Source organism: Lacerta agilis, chromosome 2 (assembly GCF_009819535.1).
Source record: "Lacerta agilis isolate rLacAgi1 chromosome 2, rLacAgi1.pri, whole genome shotgun sequence".
Classification (NCBI taxonomy): Eukaryota; Metazoa; Chordata; class Lepidosauria; order Squamata; family Lacertidae; genus Lacerta; species Lacerta agilis.
The window spans coordinates 34869051-34892843 of record NC_046313.1 but is presented as its reverse complement, the minus strand read 5'-3'; the positions used below and the strand labels follow the sequence as shown (position 1 = coordinate 34892843).

General features: G+C 43.9%; 1 protein-coding gene across 3 annotated transcripts in view; it reads left to right on the top strand.

Annotated features, from left to right (window-relative positions):
* Window positions 1–23793, top strand: part of GAS7 (growth arrest specific 7) — a 131741-nt gene that overhangs the window by 54932 nt on the left and 53016 nt on the right. For 2 of the 3 annotated variants that reach the window (XM_033139478.1, XM_033139479.1), the window contains exon 2: window positions 11957–12077. In XM_033139478.1, coding sequence (XP_032995369.1) covers window positions 11957–12077 — 121 coding nt within the window. Of the gene's footprint in view, window positions 1–5000; window positions 5023–11956; window positions 12078–23793 lie in introns of those variants that run through there. The other variant, XM_033139481.1, reaches the window with a different exon arrangement.

The window sequence follows — 23793 nt, the reverse complement described above, 5'->3', positions numbered from 1 at the left end:
CTCCAGAGCTCAAGAGGGCAACAAAGCCCTTTAGAGGTGTCCTGCTAACGCCATAGAGTGTGTTTGTGGCGAGAGTGGTATGTGCAGTCTGGGCTTGGTACATCTCTCATTCATTTGGGCAAGTGACTCTTGAAAGGGGCATCGGGGGCTAAGCTGCACCATCATGTTTGATCCTCTTGGGTTCTCTCCAACTGTACAACTGCTGAATGGCACCCAGTCATAAACACTGCAGCAATGCTAGGCTTCTGTTTCTGTTGCTCGTCTTCAACATTGGCAAAACAAGCAATATTCATCCCAGGTTGGGTCCGCTCTCTGGAGCTGAGATTCCTAACAGGGTCATTTTGTTCAACTGTGAATTCTTCTACCAACTGAAAAGAATCTTGATTTGAGTAATCGTAGATGGAAGTTGTTGGTTGCTATAACAACACGAGCATATCTATTTGGGTGCTCACATGATCCCTGTTCCAGTTTCTAAATATAAGCCCAATCTCACACGGTATATCTGATACCATGGAAACCAAATGTTCTGTAAAGATGCAAGGAAGAACCAAAATGAACATTTGAGGGTGATTGATTGGGTGGGGGGAGAGCTGGTCATTGCCACAATCATAAACTGCATGGTACATACAGGACTGCCCGTGGTTTGGGCATTCATGTTGCATGAACACACTTCTCACAATGTTGTATAATTTCCAAGTGTTTTATCTTTTCTCCTGACCTGACCAGTATGCTATTTTATATGGAATCAAATAATTCTGGATGCTTTAGGGATGGGAAACCTGCATCCTCCTAGACATTTCAGACTCTCATCAGCCGCAACCAGCATAGCCATTGGGATATGATGGGAGTCTAACAGTTTCTGGAGGGGTCACAGGTTCTCCAGGACTATGCTGGCAGCAGCTCTCCAAGTGCAAAAGGCCTTTCTTTTGCAGTCCTGGTCCCTGAGGCCCTTTCTTCCAGGGGGATGCTGGGAACTGAAGTTTGGATCTTCTACATACAGAGCACATGCCCTGTCTCTGTCCTGTGGTCAGCCCATTCGCAGCTCTTGGAATTATAGGCTGCAAAGGAACTAGGTCATTTAGTGCAGCTGTTTGACCTGTTTCCATTTTTCAACATCTCTTAGCAGCGCAGCCTGTGTCAGCTACATTGAACCGTGCCAAAGAGAGGGAGCTGAACGGAACCAGCTTTATCATGCTAGAATTCTCTGGAAGACAGTAACAAGTTATATGTAATAAAAAATATACTCAAGGTTTGCAGCCATTGTTTTGCTGCTGGTAAATTGCAGCTAACACAACCATGCACGATTTTGAAAGGTGTTACATTTGTCTGTGGCCTTTTTTGTAACACTGTTTTCTTTTCTTTTCTTTTTTTTAAAAAGTTGCCTGTTACAATGACTCATATTTTGCTTTTATTGTGCTGCTGTTATTGTATATACAGTAATACGTCCACGAACGTCCACCTTGTCTAGTGTCCATTCTAGCAAACGTCCGCGGCAAACCCAGAAGTACCGGAACGGGTTACTTCTGGGTTTGCAGCTCTCGCATGCGCATAAGCGCTAAAGCGCGCTTTGCACACATGCGCAGGTGCGGCAATTTACCCTGCGTCCTTTTTGGCTAGCGGCAAAACGAGCTACGACTGTACCAGCCAGAGATCTGTCTGCATCAGAGGTAGCTAACCATCAGAAGTTACCTGCAATCATTTTATTTTTATTTATTTATTTATTAAACATGTGCCCCTCCCAAAGGAGCCCAGGATGGTAAACATCAAAATATTGAAATTGTGCGATTTAAAATAAAATAAGCATATCTGTTTTGAAATGTTTTAATCTAAAAACATTTAAAAGCAATCACCTTCACAGTTAGCCAATTTCAAGGTTGCCGTGGTTAGTATCTATTAGCAGTCCAATGCCTGGGTAAATATGAATGTATTAAAATGTCTCCTGAGAATGCCTTCCATTCTGATTGTAGGGCCTGGGATGGTTGATCCTTGACGCACTTCGGGGCTATGGACCCAAGCCGTTTAAGGTGTTGTGCCACTAGCACTAACACATTGAACTGGGCTCACTGGCAGCCAGTGCAAAGCTGTCAGGACCGGTGACACATTATCCAGTCAGGTTGTCCTGCTTTCCAACCTAGCAGCCGCCTATTGCTTTAGCTGCAGCCTCTGAACCAACTTCAAGGGCAGCCCCACGTAGTCTAAGAGGGAGGTCTCCAGAGCATAGGCAACTCAGGCCAGGCTCAGTCCTTCCCCTCAGTCTTAGTAATTAGTTCTAAATTTGCAGCATTAGCATATGAAAGATGTGCCCTCTGAGGTCTTCTTGCTTTGGTGACGCACTTTCTCTCTTTCTTTGGCAGTGAGTGAGTTTCCCTCCACCTGTTAGGATCATTTTCACAAGTTACCATATGTAGATCCAGCACTGAGTCTGCCATGGACACTCAGTGTGGAGCTGCCGTGCTATCCTAGCTTTCTGATTAATGTATTTGTCTCTCTCTCTCTCTCTGTGTGTGTGTGTGTGTGTGTGTGTATATATATATATATATATATGCATGTGTGTGTGTGTGCGTGCGTGTGTGCGTGCGTGCATGCTTGTGTGTGTGCACGCACATTCCAAACACCTGTTTTTGCATTTGCACTTCACATTTTTAGATGTAGCATATAAACCCTTTAGTTTTACATATAAAATGCACAAGAAGTGAAAAGGTCTTTTCTACTGGTTGTTGTGGCTATTTACAGGAAAGTTCTTCCTTAGGAGAAATTGTCACAGGAGGACTGTCGTTCTGTACTTCCAGATTTGTTTGGGTTCCAGCAAAGCTTCAGGATATGGACTTGCTAGTGAATAGTGCAAACTGTACCCCCTTTGCACGAATAACTGTGTCAAGTGCACAGATGTTTCCTCATCCCTCTTTTTCTTGTGGGGGTTTCCTGCAGTTTGTAAATGAGAAGTGGTTTTCTCTGTTGAGTAAGGCTTGAACTTTCGCCATGGACATGCATCCTTTTCAGGATGGGTCAGGAAGTCATGTGCTGCTGTCTTATGTTTCCGCAGGCAGCATAAATCTGCGGCGTCAGCTTGTGCAGCCCTAGGCATCTCCATAGGTTCACAGATGGACCACGTTCACAGTTTAGCTCAGCCAAACAGTGGCTGTGTGGAAAGATGTATTATACTTTAATGAGAGTGGTGTGTGTGTGTGTGTTTGGGTCTGTCCATGATCCTCACTAAAATGTTAGCTTTGCTAGGAAGAGCTAGAATTCAGTGTTTAAAAACTCTGGGCCAATATAATTCTCATCTATTGGACCAACATAATTAGATCTCCTTAATGCTAATCATTAAAATTACAATTCAGAACGACTCCTTTCTGGGTGTCGATTTTGCAGAGGTTAGGAAGGGGAAATCGGGTGCTAGGAATGCTGGAAGCAGTTAGGTATATAAAAGAAGGTGGGCAGGCACTGAGGTTCACAGAACCCAAGCTACATATGGTTTATACCATTGAAAGTCCAGTCCAGACTTCACTTGTGTGAGAGACAATCCTCACATCAAGCTTTTTCCTGGAAGATCTAAAGGCTCAGACCAGAGTGTAATGGGGAAGGCATTCCACTGGGTGCCCTGGTCCCAAATTGTTTAGGGCTTTATATACCAGCAATAAAACCATGAACATTGCTGGGTCACTGACAAACAACTAATGCAGTTCTTTCAACATAAGGCCTGGGTGAGCATCCCTAGGGTCACCCCTGAGCACCCTGGCTGATGTATTCTATACTAGCTGCAGCTTCCGAACTGAGCACAGGGGGAAGCCCACATACAGAGCATTATAGTGGTCTAACTAGGAGGTTGCAAATGTATGGACTGCAGTAGTCAGGCTATTCATTTTTCTTAGATTTATATCCCACCTGGACAATCCAAGGCAGTGCTTATGTGGTTCCCAGGCCAACACCCATCCAGGCACTGACCAGAGCTACATAAACCAATCCTGCGTCAAATATTCTCCAAACATATTCACATGGAATTGGGTCATTTGGCAGGGCTGGAACAGTCTGTACGTTGAACCTGTCCTCTGTTTTTCAGCTCCACTCTCAGCAGCAGTTCTTGTGTCACTTTTCCCTGCTAGTGGCCTCCTCACGTTCCTGTGATTGCAATACACTGCCAATGCCTCTGCACCATGCACATAGCCAATCAGAGCTGCCTACGTAGTGACATCGCAAAGTCAATTCAGAGTGAATGTGGAAAGCTATGCACTCTGTTGAGATGCTGGAGGGAAAAAGCTGTGGTGCAAACATTCTTGTTCTCAGTCTTGCCCTGAGAAAATGGTTAAAAGTGAAGCATTTGTTTATAGGGTGCTGGGGGTGTAGACGGGGAAAGAAGTGTCCATGACCGCCCCCCCTCTTTAGTTCAAAACTAATAAGTACAGTTTGTCCTCTATAGGCCAGATCCCACGTCCTCACAGTGCCCATTTGGTCATGTGAGTTTATGTTTCACTTTGTAGCCCTTGAATGTAAGCTGGGTCAATCTGTGTACAAAGGGTTGGCTTGATGTAAGTTCAAGGGGAAAGTTCCCCAGAGAGACAGAAATAGGGGACACGGGAGGCTAGAGAGGCGAGGACTGAACCAAGGGAAGCTTGACAAAGCGGTCCTTGTTTGTCCTGTCTGTGCATGAAGAGCAGTTGGTCAGTGGTACAGACCCTCGCTTTGTGCTCCCCATCACCTACACAGACATTTGAAAGCTGGCAGAGGAAAAGACTTTCCAGAAGCTTCACATCTGGAAAGCCTCTAGAATGGGTCCTTTTGATTTCCAAAGAACAAAATTGAGGGAAGGGAAGTGCTGAAGTGTTTGACACACACACACACACACGCCCCTGCCCCTTGCCCTTCCTCTGAGTTTTGACACTGGACACTGGCTCATTACTCACACACAAAGCAGAACAGGCAGTGGGTAATTTCCCCACTTCATCTCGCAGAGGAAGAACAAGTTTGTGACCAGCTCCAGCTTGGGACTTAATTTCTACAAGGGACTTGACAAAATCACCAATGGTAAGATGGCAGTATTTGGAGAGGAGCCCAAGATGCACTGATAAATGTTTTACACCCTTCCATTTTGAAGCTTGGCCATAATTATATCTTTGGTCACCTCCATGCTCCTGAGCTTCCCTTTGATGCTGAGCGAGTCTGGGAAGGGCATGAGGAACTTGATGGAGTTCCAAGATTCGTCCTTATGTAACTCTTAGTGGTTTGGCTGAAAGCAACCAGAATGTCTGAAGGGGCAGGATATAGCTAATTTTCTTAATCGTTAAAAGCGCTCGCACATAGAAAAAGAAGGCATCTCTCAGAGCAGCTTTAATGAGTGCCTAACGCTTCATCCATTAAATTGTTACTATGCAGCCAGCCAAGCCCAGAAAGGGCAAGCCCTGGAATTTGAAAACAGAAAACGAAACCGCGAGGTTTTGCTAAATGAAGGTAAGGGAGAAATCCTGAGAGTCTGTGTGTGGGAGAGTGGATTTCTTTTCTTTTTTTCCATTGTGGGAAAAACACAACCAAATGTTTGGGCGAGTGTATTTATTAACAAGAAGCTGATGATAAAGCAAAATATCTTCTTGGGCTCCTAGTATGACATTCTGATTGAGAACAGTGAAGAAGGACCAGCCTGTATGTTTTTCTGCAACTGTTATGGCTGCCCAAGTACAGCTAACTGCCACGATTCCATAGACCTTATCTGTATAGGGATAGTAGCAGGTCAGAATATAAATGTTACAGTAGTCATAATAATAAATGCATAAGTGTACAAATACCACATAACATATCCCCTAGAGTGTTTCACTGTGAGCATGAAAACTAAGCACACTATTGGATATTTATGTGCAGTAACCTGCACAAGAGCCCACTTCAGGCAAGTAACAGAGGAATTGCATGAAAATCTGTACAGTAGATCTATACTACAGTAGATCTTCACAAAACAACACAAAAGTGCATGTAGTTTTGGGCACAGTTCGTCCTTCTTTCCAAACTCACTGTATTCATCTCTGCTTGTGTGAATTCATTGTCTGTAGCAAATTACTATGGGCAGCACCTTTTGGTGTTGTGTGTGTGTGTGTGTGTGTACATACATACATATGAATCCAAATATATCAAATGGTTTGCAAATTCTGTGGATGGTCATACTTCATCTTTAGTTAGTTAGCTATTGAATTTTATATTAATAAAGGAGCCTTTCGAATGGCCATACTTCTGCATTGATATCTGGTGTGTGTCTCGAAGAGGAAGGTTACGTTTGGGCAGGCTTACACAACAACTTTTTGTGGGCTACAGAAGCAAACAGAGCATGGTTTTTAAGGTGGTATATGTGATTCTCAACCACCCTGTCTAAAAAATAAAAATCTGTGATCTCTGCTAGAATGCTTGTAAGAATTAAGCTGCTTTAACAACTGCATGTGAAAATATCATAGCAAATCTATATTCAGCCATCACAAATCCCTGTATAATGTTATCTTTAAGATTGGGAGAAAAGCTAGAATTCTTTTTCTGAGTTCGTTTCAAGCAAAAGCACGGCTGTTCCCAAGGGAGATGAATGTATCGGTGACTAAATGTATATTATACAAAGCTTTCAATATACTCAAGGGAACATATGCCTCAGAACGGAACTGATGCTTATTTTCAAAGTCAGGGTTGAACCTGAATCATTTGTGTAGTAGTTTTTTGGGGGCATGTACAACATGTCCTTCCTGCATGCTGAGTACCCACAACCAGCTTCTGAATGTGGGATTAGAAGATACAGGCTTTCTTGCTCAGAAGAATTTTCATATGCAGTTGAGCCCCAAAACAACTTTGTTTAGACTTTCGGAAGTGTAGCTGATAAATGCATCCAAGAGTAACATTCTTAGGAGGAACCACTCAGTGGAGCAGCATTGCCACATTGCCTCCTTTCCCCCTGGCAACATGTTGGAAAACAAGAATGCTCAACATGACATGATCACTTACACAGTTGAACCTTCAGCTTATGAGGTGTTGTTTTGTTGCGTATTACTGTGGTAGAGAGAAAGAGGAGGGTACACAGGGTTGCTAAGTAGCATATAGTCCAGGGAGAACCCGTGTGGTGCCCTCCAGATGTTGTTGGACTACACTTCCCACCATCCCTGACCACTGGTCATGCTGGCTAGGGCTGATGGGTGTTGGAGACCACCAAAATCTAGAGGGCACCAGGTGTAGTTTCTACCTTGATTTCTTGCCATCCCAGCTGTTCACACTTTGCTCACTGGATTCCTCCTGGAGCAGAAATCCTTTCCCTTGTCAGCTTGGAAGTTGTACACAACTTCAGTAGCAATCTCTGAAACAGAATATTTTCTCTTTGCTGGCTGTGGTATAGTTCAGCTATATGGCACACAGGCACAGCCCCCATATGGTGCTTTTGGGAAATGCATCTTACGTATAGATGGAGCTGTGTGCAAGAGAGACAGAGACAGAGACGGGTGGAGACGAAGGAAGGGTGGGTGGGTTGGAGGAACTCTCCCACACAAGTATTTTGTACAGAAAGCTAGATTGTTCGTGGACAGATGTTCACAGATGGGTGCTAACAAAGTACAAAATTGCCATTGCTAAAAAAAATAGACAAAGATTTATTTTTGGTACTGTAACTCGCCTGCGCTGTAGCTTTTGTAGTGTTGGATTACACAGATTTTACAACTACATGTTGTCTTGCAGCTTTGTCTGCTCAGCTTGTACAAAGTTGGGATCCTGAGATACAGGACTGTGATCTTGTTGCAGTGGGCTCCAGGTCACAGTGAAAATGTTACTGAGAACAGTTCCTGTCAGTTATTACATGAGAAAGTGGGTTTCCCTGTTGTGCATCCCATGGGTCAACCATGCTGCTCCTGTCTTCTGCTGCCCTTGCTAGTCAGTCCTCTGTCAAAGAACACAGTCCTGGTCTACCAGTTGCCTCCAGGTGCCCAAATATTAATTGGGAGGTATTTTTCTCATCATTAGCCATGGCAGTCTGTTTAACCTCCAGCTTTCCTGCTGTGAAGCCTCAAAGTTCTCCCCCAGCAATTCACACATTCCTGTTTATAACTGCACCTAGTGGCATTTGCATGTTCAAGATACTTTGCTCATAGAAGAATATACCTCACCTGATGAGTCGTAACTGGCCAGGTGAACTGACTGCTGGATAGTGCTGTGCTTGAGGTAGTGCTGTGCTGAATTTCCATGCAGGGTTTCCCACACTTTGGTCTCCAGCTGTTTTTGGACTACAACTTCCCTCATCCCTAGCTAGCAGGATCAGTGGTCGGAGATGGTGGGAATTGTGGTGCCAAAACAGCAGGAGACACAAGTTTAGGAAAGTTGGCTTAGTGGAAGAGGACACATGTTGCACACAGAAGGTCCTACGCTGGTGTCTTCTGGTAGGGCTGGGAAAAACTCCTGCCTGGAACCCTGGAGAGGCACTGATAGTCAGTGACAACACTACTGATCAAGATTGACCAGGACCAGTGGTCTGACTTGGTGATAAGGTAGTTTGATTTTTCACTCTAAAAAATTGTGTGAAGAAAACCTTACCTTCCATTCTTTCATGCATTTGCACTATGCTGTCCTCCCCACTGCCTTGCGCCTCCTCCCTTCCCCTTCCTGACAAGTAGCAGAGACTCAGCTGTCAGGAGGCCAGATAAACACCACCACCCACCATGCTATTCACTGTTACTTGTTTTCAAACACACAGTTTAGTGACTTGGGCTTACCACATTGCTTAAAGGTCTGTGTGACGATCCATGGGACTTCCCTTCAAAGTGCCACTGAAGTACAGTGGTACCTCGGGTTATGAACGCTTTGGGTTACGAACTCCACAAACCCAGAAGTAGTTGCCCCGGGTTGCAAACTTTGCCTGGGGATATGAACGCAGTTCCTTTTCCGGGGCCGCGGAAGGCCTGTGTAGGGAATGCGCGCCTCGGGTTAAGAATGCTTCAGGTTAAAAACGGACTTCCGGAACGAATTAAGTTCATAACCCGAGTTGCCACTGAAGTAGTTCATTCTTACATATGTCTGATGTGGAGTTTGAGTCTAACAACATCTGGAGCTCCACAGGTTCCCCATCCCTGGTGTAGATGGACTGACTCGCTGTGTATTTCAGACTGACTGAATAACAGTAACTTCCCAAGCCTAAAGTTTGAGCCTCCCCCCCCCCAACCTCTTCCTTTCCCACTTCATCAGTGGAAAGAGTTTTGAAGCTGTCAGCTGGGGGCTCATTCTTGAAGGGTGACTAGGTGTTCAATACTCCCTTCCATGCCCCCAGCCTCTGGTGTTAGTAAAGTGTAGCCGAGGCGGAGAGGTTCAGTCATTGCTGGAAGTCGAAGGCCAGAGCAGTGGCACTGCTTGGAGGAAGAGAAGAGCTCAAGTTTATCAGAGTCCCTACTTACTGCAAGGGGAGCCCCAGACAGTGGGATGTAGCCTTGGCAACAGTGAACTATCCAATGGTTTTCTGAATGCCGACTTAGGTGTGGAGACCTGAAAAGCACCTGGCAATTGTATGGTGGCATTGTGTGCAGGGACAGCGTTGGCTTGTGTGTGGTGCATACTTTTGCAGTGAGTAATGCTGTTATGCTACTATGATAATGAGACTTGAGGGCTTTGGTGTTACCTCTTTGCTGTTCTGTCGTTGACCTACTCATTTGGGCAGCTTCTTTCCCCGAGGCATATTGTTGGAGCAGGGCTGCATTACGGCGTACGTCACCCCTGACTGGTCAGAGAAGAGCTCGTTCTAAGATTCCCAGCTGTGTGTACATGGCCAAAAGCTATTCATGCACAGCTGCTTGTCATCGTCTTGGAGCCTTGCCCAGGCTTCTCTCTGCTCTGCACCTTGCTGTTTCTAGCCACTGCAATTGCATAAGGAAGTGTATAGGATGGTGAGCTGGAGATCTAATTAGGTTGCATTCTCCACCCGGTTCCTGCTAAAACGAGGGCGGTGTAATGAGAGTGTCATTCAGATTTGCTCCTTATGACACTCTGTCCCCATGTGACCAGGGCAGAGCATCAAATGTGTAGCTACAAGGCTAGGGTGCGATGGAAACTGTGGGTATTAAAGAGACCATTAGTTGAGGCTGTGTGTGTATGAGTACACATGTATATATGTACACACAGCCTGCTTGAGATAAGTGGTTCTCCTAATTGCAGTGCTTTGCCTTTTTACCATACAAGTTGTTGTTGTTGTTTATTTATTGAATCTATATACCTCCCTATACCCAGTGGTCTCAGGGAGGTTTTGGGGGTCTCAGGGTTGTTCAGTGGCATAGTGCTGTTTCCCCCTAAGTTATGGTATCAGCCTTCCCCAGCCTGGTGTCCTCCAGATGCCTTGAATAGCAACTTCCAGCAGCCCCAGCTAGCATGGCCAATGATGAGAAAAGATGGGAGTTGTAATCCAACAACATCTGCAGGGCACTGGTTGGGGAAGGATAGTGAAAGTATTTGAGTGTGCCTCCTGTTGGTGGTTTGCTTACTCCTGATGCAGCTGTCCTCAGTTCTCACTGCCTCCCCTTCCCCTTCCATGCTTCACTGGCCACAATAAAACTCCCTGTTGGCCATTTGAGAAGCCATGCCCCCAGGTTCATTTGCCACAGGATTCCAGAGTGTTGGCTGGACCTAGAGGCAAAATGCCGAACTTAATCTCAAGATTTGATAATTCCCCCCAAAGCTTGGAGCTCTAGGATTTTTAAACTTTGTCCTTTGTTGCTTCTGCAGGTTTGATTACTGCAAGAAAATTAAAATGGCAAGGTGGAGTCTGGAGTGCTGTTTTGTTTAGGAAGGTTTGGACACACATTTGGTTGATTTGGAGAAGCTTTTTATTATTAAAAAAAAAAAATCCCCTTCCAGAAGCCAAAAGGAAACCTTATCTATGTTGACAGCCAATTGTATGTTTATAGGATTGAATACCACCAGCCGAATAAACCGTATTTTTCTGTGTATGGTGTTTTTTTTTAAACCAAAAAATTAGGTTTAAAATTGGGGCTCGTCTTATACATGGGTAGTGCTGAGTGGTGTTTTCTTAATTTGGAGTACCCAAAAATAGGGGGCGTCTTATACATGGGGGCGTCTTGTATGCCAAAAAATAGAGTACATTTCACTGGTGATAACGGAATAATGTTGGACAATCATCATAATTGAGGAGCACCATTAGGTTGTGGGGGGGGGGGGATTCCACTTGCCATAGTATGTTTTCGCCTTTGCTGATAATTTTCATCATGCTTGTTCTTACAGATGTGTATTACAACCAAACCTCGGTTGTTGAACATAATCCGTTCCAGAAGCCTGTTTGGCTTCTGAAATGTTTGACAACTGAGGCGCGGCTTCCAATTGGTTGCAGGAGCTTTCTGCACTCAAGTGGAAGCCGCGTTGAACGTTCGGCTTCCGAAAAACGTTTGAAAACCGGAACACTTACTTCCAGGTTTTCGGTGTTCAGGAACCAAAATGTTCCAAAATGGAGGCGTTCGGGAACTGAGGTTTGACTGTATAGGTGTTCAGTTGGTGTACTGGTGGCATGTTGTGTTTATAATAATGATTTGTATAACAGCATATCTATATAACAGAATAGCTGTCTGTCTATGAGCCTAGTATGGACACAGAATCTGCTTATATGATTAATTCTCCTTGGAGACAGTGCTCTGTATTTCTATATTCCAAAAGTCACATGCAATGATATGTTGGATTGCCAAAGCTACAATACTGGCTCCACGACATTCCACCATCTTCCCTGCCCTTAGGGAACGTCTGTGCTTTACAGAAGATAGTCTGAATACATTTCTCAGGCTGCAGATGGGAAGATAATTGGTGTGTTTGGATTTTTAGGAGTGTTTACCTCGCTTATTTCCCATATCTTACCACCAGGAATAATAAAAGGTACCTCAGAATTTCATACTGTACCTGTTCTGTCCAGTCTTTTTTTGTCATCTTGTAAGCAAGTTTTAACAGGCTTTTTCTGTTGTCCTCTCATCAGAAACCTAGGAAGGTCATTCCTCAAGTCGGAGAAGACACTCAAAATGGCCACCTCCCACCCGGCTGGCAGAGTTATATGTCTCCCCAGGGGCGAAGGTACTACGTGAACACTTTCACCAATGGTAAGCTTCATTTATGTGATCCTTTTATGCATAAATGTTTATCTCCTCTGAATTCTCTAAAAACTTAAGGTAGCTAATAATTTTTACTGAATTAAAAAAAATAGCTTGATATTTCTCCAGTTTCTCACTCAGATTCCAATCCTGACACATTTCAGTCCTGGGTTTCTAGTATTTCCTCTTCTGCTCTCAAGTGACCACATAGTCTTAATTTGAATTCTGCAGAACAAAAAGTTCACTTTTGTTCAAGAAGATAACCCCAGGGGATGGAAGTTCATAAAAGTTCAGGAGGTTTTAAGCAAGCAGCCATCAGCTTGAATGCTGCTGCTGGGATAGTCAGGACTTGGAGCTGATTTTGATAGATTTTTGCATTATTGTGGACAGAATGGACATGTTTGCAGTCCCTGGGAATGTTGCCTGGACTGAATAGTGGCACCTTCTCTCCATGCATCTGTATTCCTCTGTTCTTTGTAGACATAGGAGCAGTCTGTCCCCTTCCTTGTCCTTCTCCACCAACACCTTCTCCTCCTTCATTTCCATACTGCCATGTCCAAGTCCACCACCTCCTCCTCCTTCTCCTCAGCCTCCACCCCTATGGTAGATGCATCCACCACTTGGGGGGAAATGAGCCAAAACTCCAAAAGAGGGGTGTGGGTGAATGGACCAGAGCCAGGAATTTAGTGGGATAAGTTTTGGCGATACCTTATCCCAGGTTTTTGGAATAAGCAACTTTGGATTCTGACTTGGCATCCACATTACAAATTAGCAGAATGACTGACAAATGGGCTCGCTTAAATCAAAGCTTTCACTTCACTTGGCCCCCAAACCTGGGCCTTGTTAAGGTATGTCTGTGGCAACTTTGAGTGTTGGTATTTCCTCTGGGACGGTGTCTCAACACTGTGGTAGTGCTCTGTGCAAGTTACTTTGAGTGTTTGTGTTGTCATTGTTGCCTTTGGGCATTTATGGGTAGGGAATTCATTCCATCCTCAGAAGGGACAAGACTACGGGCTGGAGTAGCCCTAATAACATGGAATTACCAAATAAATAACACTACAGGCCATGAGCCTGAAATAGTAATTAAAAAGTCTGTGGGGCTGTGATGTTTTGCAACCATGGGTGTCCTTTTGAAATATGGCCTGCCCCTATTAAAATAAAGGACGTTTGGAAACTTTGACTTCCCCAAGCATCAGCGCAGGAAATCCGTAATGCCTTACGTGTCCTTTCAGGGGGGTTTCTTTGTGGTTTAGCTAAATCTTCATCAGACCAGAAGTGAGTGAGTGACTGACTGATCCTTTGCTGTGGAAATGTGCATCAGACACAAGCAGGATTTAAAACTCTGTTGCAACAGGATGCGAACCCACCTCACCCCCCACCCCCCCAACTCTGGTTGGGCTTGTTTGCCACACATTCCATGAAGAATTAATATCGCCCAAACAGTGAGAATTTCTGCTTCGAGCTGTGCCCTTAGCAGCTGCTCCCATTTTCCAAATGTGCATGTAGTGCCTGGGATTGCATCCTACAGGGAGGGAGATGACAGCTAAATTTGGTTTTGAATTTTACAGGAGCCCATGGCAAATTATTTATGTTCAAACAATAAATCTCTCCTACTAATTGATAGTTCAGCTTGCATTGTAGCATGTCCCCTTCTCCCCAAACTTTCACAACCAACTAATGTAAAGTAGACACTCTTGTATTACTTTTATTGAGCCACGTGGTTTCTACTTCCTTCTTTTTAGGATCAGATACGTAGCCAAATAATGCATTTGTCTTTTGGTGACACCTCACATTCCGCAAAGGCTCTGATCTCTTAGTCTAATGCTTTCTAGGCATTAATGAATTGCAACTTCTGTTCCAGGCTTTTTGTTATTCTTTGTCGTCAAACATAGGCTGGCATGGAACCAAAGTTTTGTTTTGGTTTTTGGTAGAAGAGATTTCCTTTTAAGAAAGCAAGTTAAATGTTGTGCTGTAATGTATTTATTTGTTACTCTTACACCCGCCCTTCCTCCTGCTGGAGCTAGGGGTGAGGTAATAGGATACCTGTCCTGGGTGCAAGTCAGATCGAGAATGAAAAGTAGCCATCAAAGAACATGATGACAGTAATTAGAATTGCATTATGTATGGGACAGCTGCATATTCCTGCATTGCAGGGGGTTGAACTAGATGATCCTCAGAGTCCCTTCCAACTCTGCAATTCTATGATTCCATGATTTTCAGCATGGAAATACTGGATAGATTTTCAGGGCAGTAGAAGAAAAGATGTCACCTTACTTGGAGGCTTAGTGGGGGCAGCTGGACAACCAGAGCAGCAGTGCGGCAGCTTCTTATTACTCCTGCTGAACTCAGCAAATCACATTCAGCCCTAGAGTAGTCTTACCTGAGAAAGAGAAAACAGGGGGGATGTGACCCTGGCCACCTGCTGCAAATCTGATCATAACAGCCAGCATTTCTTTCTTTATTTTACTTTTTTTGAACAGCAGCTCTGAGCAAGAGCGGCCTACCTGAGCAGTAACAACTAGGGAATTTCAGCAGCAGTGCCCTTGAGGGTCTACAAACCTGCCTTAGATATTAGCAAACTTTCATTTCTCCCAAATGACCCTGTATTGCTAGTTATAAACATAGCTAAAGCACTAATGAGCGCAAAGAAGGGTTGGTAATATACACTGAAGGACTGTGTACGATTCTTTCTCTGATTCCACATTAACTGACGAAGCCAATGGCCCTTTTCAAATTTGTTTGAATATACTATGCAAATTGACCACAGTTTAACTGAATTCACCTCAGATATATGGCAGACCTGCTTCCGATATACCCAGCATCCTTTGGATGGGCTTATTGGTCGATTCAAGAACTGTAAGGCCAGGGCTTAGACTTAAGGTGAGAATTTTATTGGATTTGGGTACAGCATGGATTCCCATCCCCACCCCACCCCCGCTCACATTCTTGTGAAGATGTCACCTTCTAAGAGGTTTTATTTGGTTATAACCTGTAATTATTATTATTATTATTATTATTATTATTATTATTATTTAAGTGATTCAGTCTGAAATTTAATTGAGACTTTCTAGTTACAGGTAGGTAGCCGTGTTGGTCTGCCGTTGTCGAAACAAAATAAAAATTAGAAAAAATTCCTTCCAGTAGCATCTTAGAGACCAACTAAGTTTGTTATTGGTATGAGCTTTCGTGTGCATGCACACTTCTTAGTTGGTCTCTAAGGTGTTACTGGAAGGAATTTTTATTTTATTTTGTTGAGACTTTCTGTTTGTGATGAGGAACAGAGAAAATCAAAACTGCAAAGAGCAAACCTCCCTCATCACACTTGATACAAAATTTCTTTGTCAACGAATTCTGAAACAGAGGTGCTGACATTCAAAACAAAAATAATCAACGGGGGGGGGGGGAAGAAGCACTGTGATTTTTGGAATGTGCTGCAACATAAACCCTTATGAAAGTTGTCAGTTGCCTCCTTCACTCTCACATTTTTTGAGGTAAACTTCTTATCATTTCATAACAAACGTGTACTGTATTTTCTCCAGATTTCCAATTTCCAGCCATAGCTAGGCATTCCATTTGCCAGTTCGCTGTATATTGACATGAATGCAGGTGCTGAAAGAGGAGAGTGGACAAATTATACATAAAAGAAGCTCCATACACATTAGCTGCTTCAGTGAGGTCATCCCCCCCTCTCCCCGCACTGCATTTGCACATTGCTCTACAGGCCAGAGCGGTGACGGCCTCTTCACCTGATCTGTATTACCTGCTGGGTTTCGCTGCAATTGCAGCCCCACCCCCCGTAACTTTTATTCACGAAGCTGCCATCTGCACATACATAACGGCTATCTCAAAAAACCTGAGCGTAACCAAAGTTGTATGTTTTCAAATCGCATGGAAGCTGGTTTAAAGGAAAACATCAGGCAGGAGTATTCCTCCAGAGACGGACAGGATAGATATGGATTGTGGCTATTGTCATGTATACATGGCTCCAGTGTGCTTCCTGAGAACATTTTTCTGATGAAACTTGAACTTTTGGGGTGTGCTTTTTTAATATAGATTTTAATGAGCAACAGCAAGTTGGGGTTCCCAGCAATAACAAATTGATACTTTCCCTTTCCCGCACCTGTCCTCTCTCTTCCGTTTCCCCATTATGAGTTCCCGTAGATTAAATCTTAAAAGTTTGGCAAACTAAGCCAGGAATTCAACGAACACCCACTGCATGGTAGCAACTTGCAGATTTACCTTGTGACCAAGTGGAGAACTTTTGGCCCCACATTTAATGGTATCCAGGAACCAATCCAGGGAATTTTACTCTCTTGTGGCCAGAGACCACTTACTCTCCATGAGGCTTGAGCTGTCATTTAGTAAATATTCACGTGATTTCACTATGAAGATATGTATATTCTAAAGATCCGGAGTGTGTATGGCCATGTTGTTAGGATTTTGCCTCCCCCCCCCAACCTTTTTAAAAGGGTAACACCTATTTTTATTACAAACAGCCAATGTAAAGGTCATGGAAAACCAATCGCATATATATTATTGACTGGAAAAATTGAGTTTTGTAGGGAGGAGAGCTTGAAGCAGAATTGTAAAGTTGGGTGTTGCTTTAAAGGGGTCTTTTTGAAAGATGGAGTCATTAAAGATTGTGCTAGGAGTATTCTGAAAAGTGCTCTCAATTGATTTAACCCAGGGCAGTCCAATGTCTCAGAACCAAGTGGGCTGCAGGAGGACTTAGACACAGAACCCAGAGGCTGCACATTATATCAGAGTGGCCCACAGAGTAATCCTGGTAATGCATTTGATCTTGCTGTTCACAGCAAGCCCTGCGAGACATCCTGCCTTTCCTCTGCATTCTAATCATGCAGTGACCAAAATAATAAAATCAAACCTCCGAAAGAACAGAAAAGGCTCCCAGAACTTGGTGGAGGAGCGGCCTCCACCATAGCTGTCAACTTTTCCCCCTTTTTAAGGGAAATTCCCTTATTCCGAATAGGATTCCTCACAAGAAAAGGGAAAATTGACAGCTATGGCCTCCACTAGTGTGAAGTGGGTGGGGGAGGGCTGCTGCTAAAAGACCCCCATGAATAGTGGGTGCAGCTAGGCTACTGGTGTGGCTTGCACCCGCTCGTGACCCTGCCATCCCAGCTCCTGCTGCCCTGGGTGAGCGTATAGGGCCAGCAGGGGGAGGACTGGTATGTTTGGCCAAGCACCTGTCTGATCTAAGTTTATTACCTACTGATGGTGTGGGGTATGTTTACGCACTCCTAGTTCCTCCCTTAGGCATTGAGAAGAGAGGTTTTTGTGTTTTTTTGGGCTGAGGGTAAAAGGCTGGAGCTGTCCCTCACAGCAGGCAATGGGTGTTTAAAATGATTGAAAAAGGAAATAATTGAATGCATTTTTTTCCTGTTCCTTGTTAATCCAAGGTTGTTTCAAACTTGGCAGTGAAGAATGGACTGTAGCCTCTCCTTTGACACAAGATATAAATCCAAATGGATGAAATATACTGAATTGCTTGTCTTCCATAAAACCTTATCCAAACAGGATATATTTCTCTTTCATTTCCTTTTATATACAAAAGCAGTGAAGTCAACTACTAAAAATCCCTTTGTTTCTAATACATTGTTCTGTCGTTTTGGAGCATGACGGTAAGCATCGGGCCTGAACTGCCTTGGGTATCTCGCAGTCTCCAACAGTGGGCTCTTCGCAAGCCTTATGTCCCGTTACTGGGAGAGGACAGTCTTCTCAGAGATCTCTCAGGGTTTCTGGTGGCCTGGTGGCCTGGCCTAGCTTATTGCTGGTGGCATTTAGTCGTTTAGAAAACCAGTAGCTGTCAGCGATGTTTTGTCCTTCTTGGAGGAGAGTAATTGTAGCCTTTTAGGTAAATTACCATGTGGCTTTTGTGTAGTGTTCAAAACATAGCAGAACCTGCCTATTGTGGGGAGAAAAGTCAACACTATCCTGTCAGCTGTCCCCATCGCACAAAAAGTCCTGATAATCTCCCAGTCATGTTTAGTGTCTTGGTCATACATCCTATTGCTTCCTTGTTAATCTCACGGTCTGGTGGGCATCCCTGATGATGTTCATATGATCAAGTTGTCCTTTTTTTCCTTCCCTACAAGGAAGGATGGTGTTTGTGCTCTTTAATGGAAGGCTGCGGTACCAATTCCTGATTTGTTTTTTTCAAAAGCAAAGCTATGGAGAAACTAGAAGAACTCCTTTCTTGTGAAATTCCCATAGATAAATGTGTTGTGGTCTCAAGGCCCGCCTTAGCATGACCCCTGCCCCCAAAGCTGGAATGTACCAGCTCTTTAAGCATTTCATGCCTGCAGGATTGGCCCACCTCTGTTTCAAGATGTTAGGCTGACAAAGCTCCCATGGAATTCTGATTGTGCAACATGTGCAGGGAGGTGGCTCCAGGTGTCTGTAGAAGAAAAGGTTGCTTGCAACAAGCCGAAAGGGCCATTCTGCCGCAGCTTGTGAAAAAGCTCCTGTTAAAGTAGGCCCTGTGAAGAGCCAAGATAAAGTCTCCTCTACATCCCAGGTACCAAACATTTTGGAGTGTATCTAGTGTTAGTCCTATTGAGAGGAGTCATATTGAGTAACTTGGGTCCATTGATTTTGGTAGGTCTAATTTCAGTATAGTTCAATCTGTGTACAAATTACTGGTTTAAAACACAGTGAGGGGGTTTGTTCTTGTCTAATGTTTCAAGTCAAATTTGCCCATCACTGTACACACCAGCAAGGGTTGATGTGTACTGAAGTCACCCGCTGTATGTGTATACCAGGGGGAGAGACTGGGCAGTGATATCCTCATCTGATAAGAATTGGTTGTTTGGTTTCCCTGCCCAGTTTCCACCCCCAGAAATCTGAATGGAAAGGAAATATTCACAGATGAGACTTGAATAAGGAAACAGTGCTCAAGTTGCATTGTGGCTGGCTTGAGGGAAACTGCATTAGAACGCAGTATTTTACCAGAAACTACAGGATTGCTCTGGATCCTGGGTAGTGTCGTGAGCACATGGTTTCAAAAATGGAGCCAGAGTGAACAGTATTGTAATGTGTACACAGCCCTAATTGGATGAATCTTTTGTCTCTCATAAGTATATTACAGAGTATTAGGGAGGGAAAACACCCAAGGTTTTTGTAATGGAGAGTCAAAGTAAACTGGGAAGATACCTTGTTTCTGACAGTGCCATCTCTGAGTAGATGTGACATAACTTCAGAAGCTGTCGCCATAATGAACACTGTCTTTGTTCCAGTTCACTATGAAGAGCCTGTAACAGTCTTTTTTTTTAATTTTCAAGTGTCCTGTATTTCACTGCCTCTCCCTAGTGCTTTCTGGCAGTTGTTACATTTGACTGTAATCTATGTGGGAGGGTTGTGTCTGGTAGTCCAATATTCTCCAGCCTGGTGCCCTCCAATATGTTGGGCTACAACTGCCCAGCCAGCACAGGGGCTATGTTGGCAGGGGATGATGGGAGTTGTAGTCTGAAACCCTCAGTCAAAAGGCTGAGATAGCTATTGTGTTCTCTTTGAATATTTCCTCAGCCATGACCACTCTTAAGGTCCCGGTGTGTCTAGTTTAGGCAAAATAGATCATCCCCATATTTTGCAAAATATGGCAATCTTGGGCAGATTCAGTTAGAATCTGTCGCTATACTGGAATTTCAGGAACTAAATATCTCTGGGCTTGTTCAGATTGTGAAAGCTCATGCTGTGAGCAAATCGAGATTGACGTGTGTGTGTGTAACACAGTGGCAGGAATGAATATAGGAAGAGTTTGTCTGAGACGGAGTTTAGATACTTGATGATCAGTGCTGATGTCTGGATTCAAAGGCAACTTATTCCAACGTATGTGAATTGTATGCAAGGGAGAGAAGCAAGGTAAGCTCAACAGAGAAGTTAGCTCTTCTCCCCCTCCCTACTTCCATTGTGTGTGTGTGTGTGTGTGTGTGTGTGTGTGTGTGTGTGTGTTTATGCCTTAACCATTAAGTGGAAGGAACAATTGGACAAGTATCATTGGTTGTTTCATAGACCAGTTTCAGTACAGAGTATCTTTTGTGTGTTACTTAATAGCCTGAAGTGAATAAGTGTAAATTAGTGGCTGCTGGTGTATGCAGTGTGCTTGGAATCTAATCAGCATTTTTTGTTTGTTTGTTTGAATGGGCACAGTGATTCCCAAAGTAGATGCAGTGAAAGGATTTGAAATGTACCTTGAAATTTTTTGCTATAATTGTTGGAGGCAGCAATTATGCTTAGCCCTGTGGAGTGGGAAAGACCATTCCTTCCTTGGCAATGTATTTGCGGTGATATGGTGATGAGCTTGATAGCAAGATGCACAGGAGTCCCTGATACAGACTAGTATCCCTGTTGCCTCCCAAACACTGTCCTATGTCTGAACCTAGGGCTGGACAGAGAGAAGGGTGGGACGCCAGGGGAGCTATCCTGGGATTTTTTTTTTTTAAAGAGGACTATCCTGCAGTTGCAAGAAACATGCCTTACCAGTCCCCTGGGAATTGACTAGGAATAATAATATCTTTCTTCGATGCAAGAATGAATTGAGCATCCAATTTTAAAGTAGGAGAAAAAAAAACCATGTGTACTGGGTATCAAAGGTTTTGGAAGAACTTAAAATCCACAGAAAGAGAATCTGTATAGTGCCCTAAAAGTTCTTTGCCAATATTTATGTTGCCCTGTGAAAATCTGCTTGTCTTGCTCAAGAGGATTCTGTTAACTTAATGATGGGGAAGGCTGCAAATGGAAAATTTTCTTAGTAAGACACTGATGTTTTGAAAACTGGTACAATGCCACTGGCTGCAGTGTAAACGCTGCGTTGATGTGATGAGCTTACATAACCTTCATATTTCACCTCCCCTTAAACTGCCATTGAAAATGCTGTGTATGTTGGATATTACCGGTAGTTAGGGCTGAGCTGCAGTGCACCTCCACTCAGAGGTGGAGAGAAGTGGGGGCATGTTGGCAGTTCTGGGGGTGGGGGCTGCAACAGTCGCTGGTGTTGGTAGTGTGTTTCCTCACAACCACTGGCTGGCAGCTGCCATTCGCGCTGCCCCCTCGTCTTGCCTACATCACGAAATAGCATTGTTCTGAGGAGAAAAATGGGGCCCACAGTATTTTCACAAAACTCCTCTTAGAATGAGGTTGCCTCACCTAGAGGGTGTTTGTGGGGGAAAATTACTGCTGCTGGCTGATTGCCTCAGGAAGAACACAGCGGCTATTGCTAGAAAACAGGTAGTGACATAAAAGGTGAAAACTGTAAACAGCCCTTTCTCAGTCCCAAGCTCCCAAAAATCCAAGCCAAGAGTTGTTGTGGAAGGACTTTTGATTCAATTATGTCAACTGGTAGTTGGAGCAGCCCCTTCAAGCCAGGTGAACTTCTGTAAGCAGCACTTGTTCAGGGTCCTCCAAGCTATTGTTTGGATGATGGCTTCAATGCAGTCAATAAGTTTACCCCAGTTCTTAAAACAAAAACAAAAAAACTCTTTTTAAAAATAAAATAAAAACACTTTCCTAACTTGGTTGGGAAATGTCTTCCTTGTCCTTGACTCCCTTATGAAGAAAGGTTGCAGTGAGTAAGAGATTACATGATATAAATTTATAACATTATTCATGGCATAGAGGAAGTGGACCAAGAAAGGTTTTTCTCCCTCTCTAATAACACTAAAGCTTGTAGACATCCAATGAATGAAGCTGGATGTTGAAAGATTCGGGACAGATTAAAGGAAGTATTTATTCACACAGTGCATAGTTAACCTTTGGAACTCATTCCCACAGCAGACAGTGATGGCCACCAACTTGAGTGGCTTTAAAAAGAGGATTCGGCGAATTCATGGAGGAGAAGGCTATTGATCGCTCCTAGCCATGATTGCTGTGCTCTGCCTGCACAGTTGGAGGCAGTAATGCTTCTGAAGACCAGTTGCTGGAAACCTCAGGAGGGGGAGAGAGTGTTCTTGTGCTCGGATCCTGCTTGCAGGTTTCCCACAGGCATCTGGTTGGCCACTGTGAGAACAGGATGCTGGACTAGATAGGGCATTGGCCTGATCCAGCCGGCTTTTCTTGTGTTCTTAACTATTCCTCTGCTTCAAAGCGGCACTGCTTGTTCCATAGAAATATGATCCCCCAGTAGACGGTTCACAAATTCCCCCTCCATACAGATGCTATAAGTCAATCAGTTTAACGACATGCTAGTCGTGGCCAGCTCAGTGTGTGATAGCTCTTTATTTTTCAGCCACAGGGAATCTTTTAAAGAGTGCTTCAAAGTGTTGCTGAAAGTATTGCTTAATGAATTAACTTGAGTTGTACTTTGTGGGTTTAAAATATGCTTTTTATTGTTTTCCTCATCCTGTACCCCTTGATTCAGGCAATATGTTCTTAAGATTTGCAAAGGCATAAGTGATGGGTTATGCTATGAGATTTATTTCATATCTGGATTAAGATTCAAATTGTTTACTTTAGCATGCAAAGAAATTGGCCATCTTGCTTGTTTTGAGCCAGGGCTTCATATTTGCTATTGGGTTGCATTTGTGTGTCTCCATGAGGGCTGTCTATTTTCCCACCAGATGCGCTGGGGAGAGCATGGGAGTTCATGTTATGACGGATCAGCTTGTGCCAGCCATCACTGCTGTTAAACAGTGCCATGCAACTACAGCACCCTTGCCACCCCATGAATTAGTTCAGACGTTGCAAAAGCTGATCTAGCCACTCTCCTTGTTGAGACTCCCCCAGCACAGAAATCTGAAGTAAAACATGGGATTTCAGATGAAAACAGAGGTGGCTTAACTCTGTATGTTGTATGACTTGTATGTATGTGCTTGGAAGAGAAAGTACCTTTGCTTTCTCCTTAAATTAACCTCTTCTCTTGTGTACAGGAAGTTAATGGTTAATTAGGCTACTTTAAACTCATGTCTGAGTCAGTCCCCAAGCATCCAAAATACCAGTTAAAACCATTTCAGAAATGCAGCATAGCTGTGTTTTGCCGCCACCATTGTGTGTGAGATTTTTTTTTTTTTTAACCTTATGCAATTTAGGGAATTAACTGGTTAAAGTGTACTTTTTATGACCAATGTGTTGGGAAGCTGGCTAAGGTTTCCAATTGTGTGGGCGGTGTATTCAGCTGGAAGGCATTTGTCAGCCTGTGAAGGGCTTTCCTGCTGTTGTTGCTGATGCAATACAGCTGTGATCCTTTTCTCTTTTCAGTTGAGGAACAAGCCCTCCAGAGACCTCATCCATTCCACTTCAGATGAATTTGCATTTTTCCTGCCACTGCCAAGGATCTCTCATATTGCTGTCTGAGGTCTGGTTTACCGGATGCTTCCTTTAGCTCCGTTTGAGTCAGACAAGCAGGGGCGACACATTCTGTTCTTGCCACTCGCAGAGCATCTGCAACTCTTTTCCGAAACTGGAAAGTGGTATTCACAGTATGTGTGTGACCTGAGGAAGTATCTAATCCACGTCAACTGCTCACTCTGGAAAGACCACACTCGCTGTGCTGAATCAAGAGTGACTAACTCATGTCCATGCTTGCCGTAGGGATTCTCCAGATGCCAAATTTCCTCCCCCCCAAACAAAGTTGTGCTGTCCTGTGCCTTGGCTGCTAAACTAACCTCCCACCCTCCACCCCAAAAAGTACCTGGCTGGAGGCCACCAGGTTGGACAAGGCTGCTCTTGGCTCATGCAGCCCTTCCCTAACCAGAATAGTTTCCCATTACCA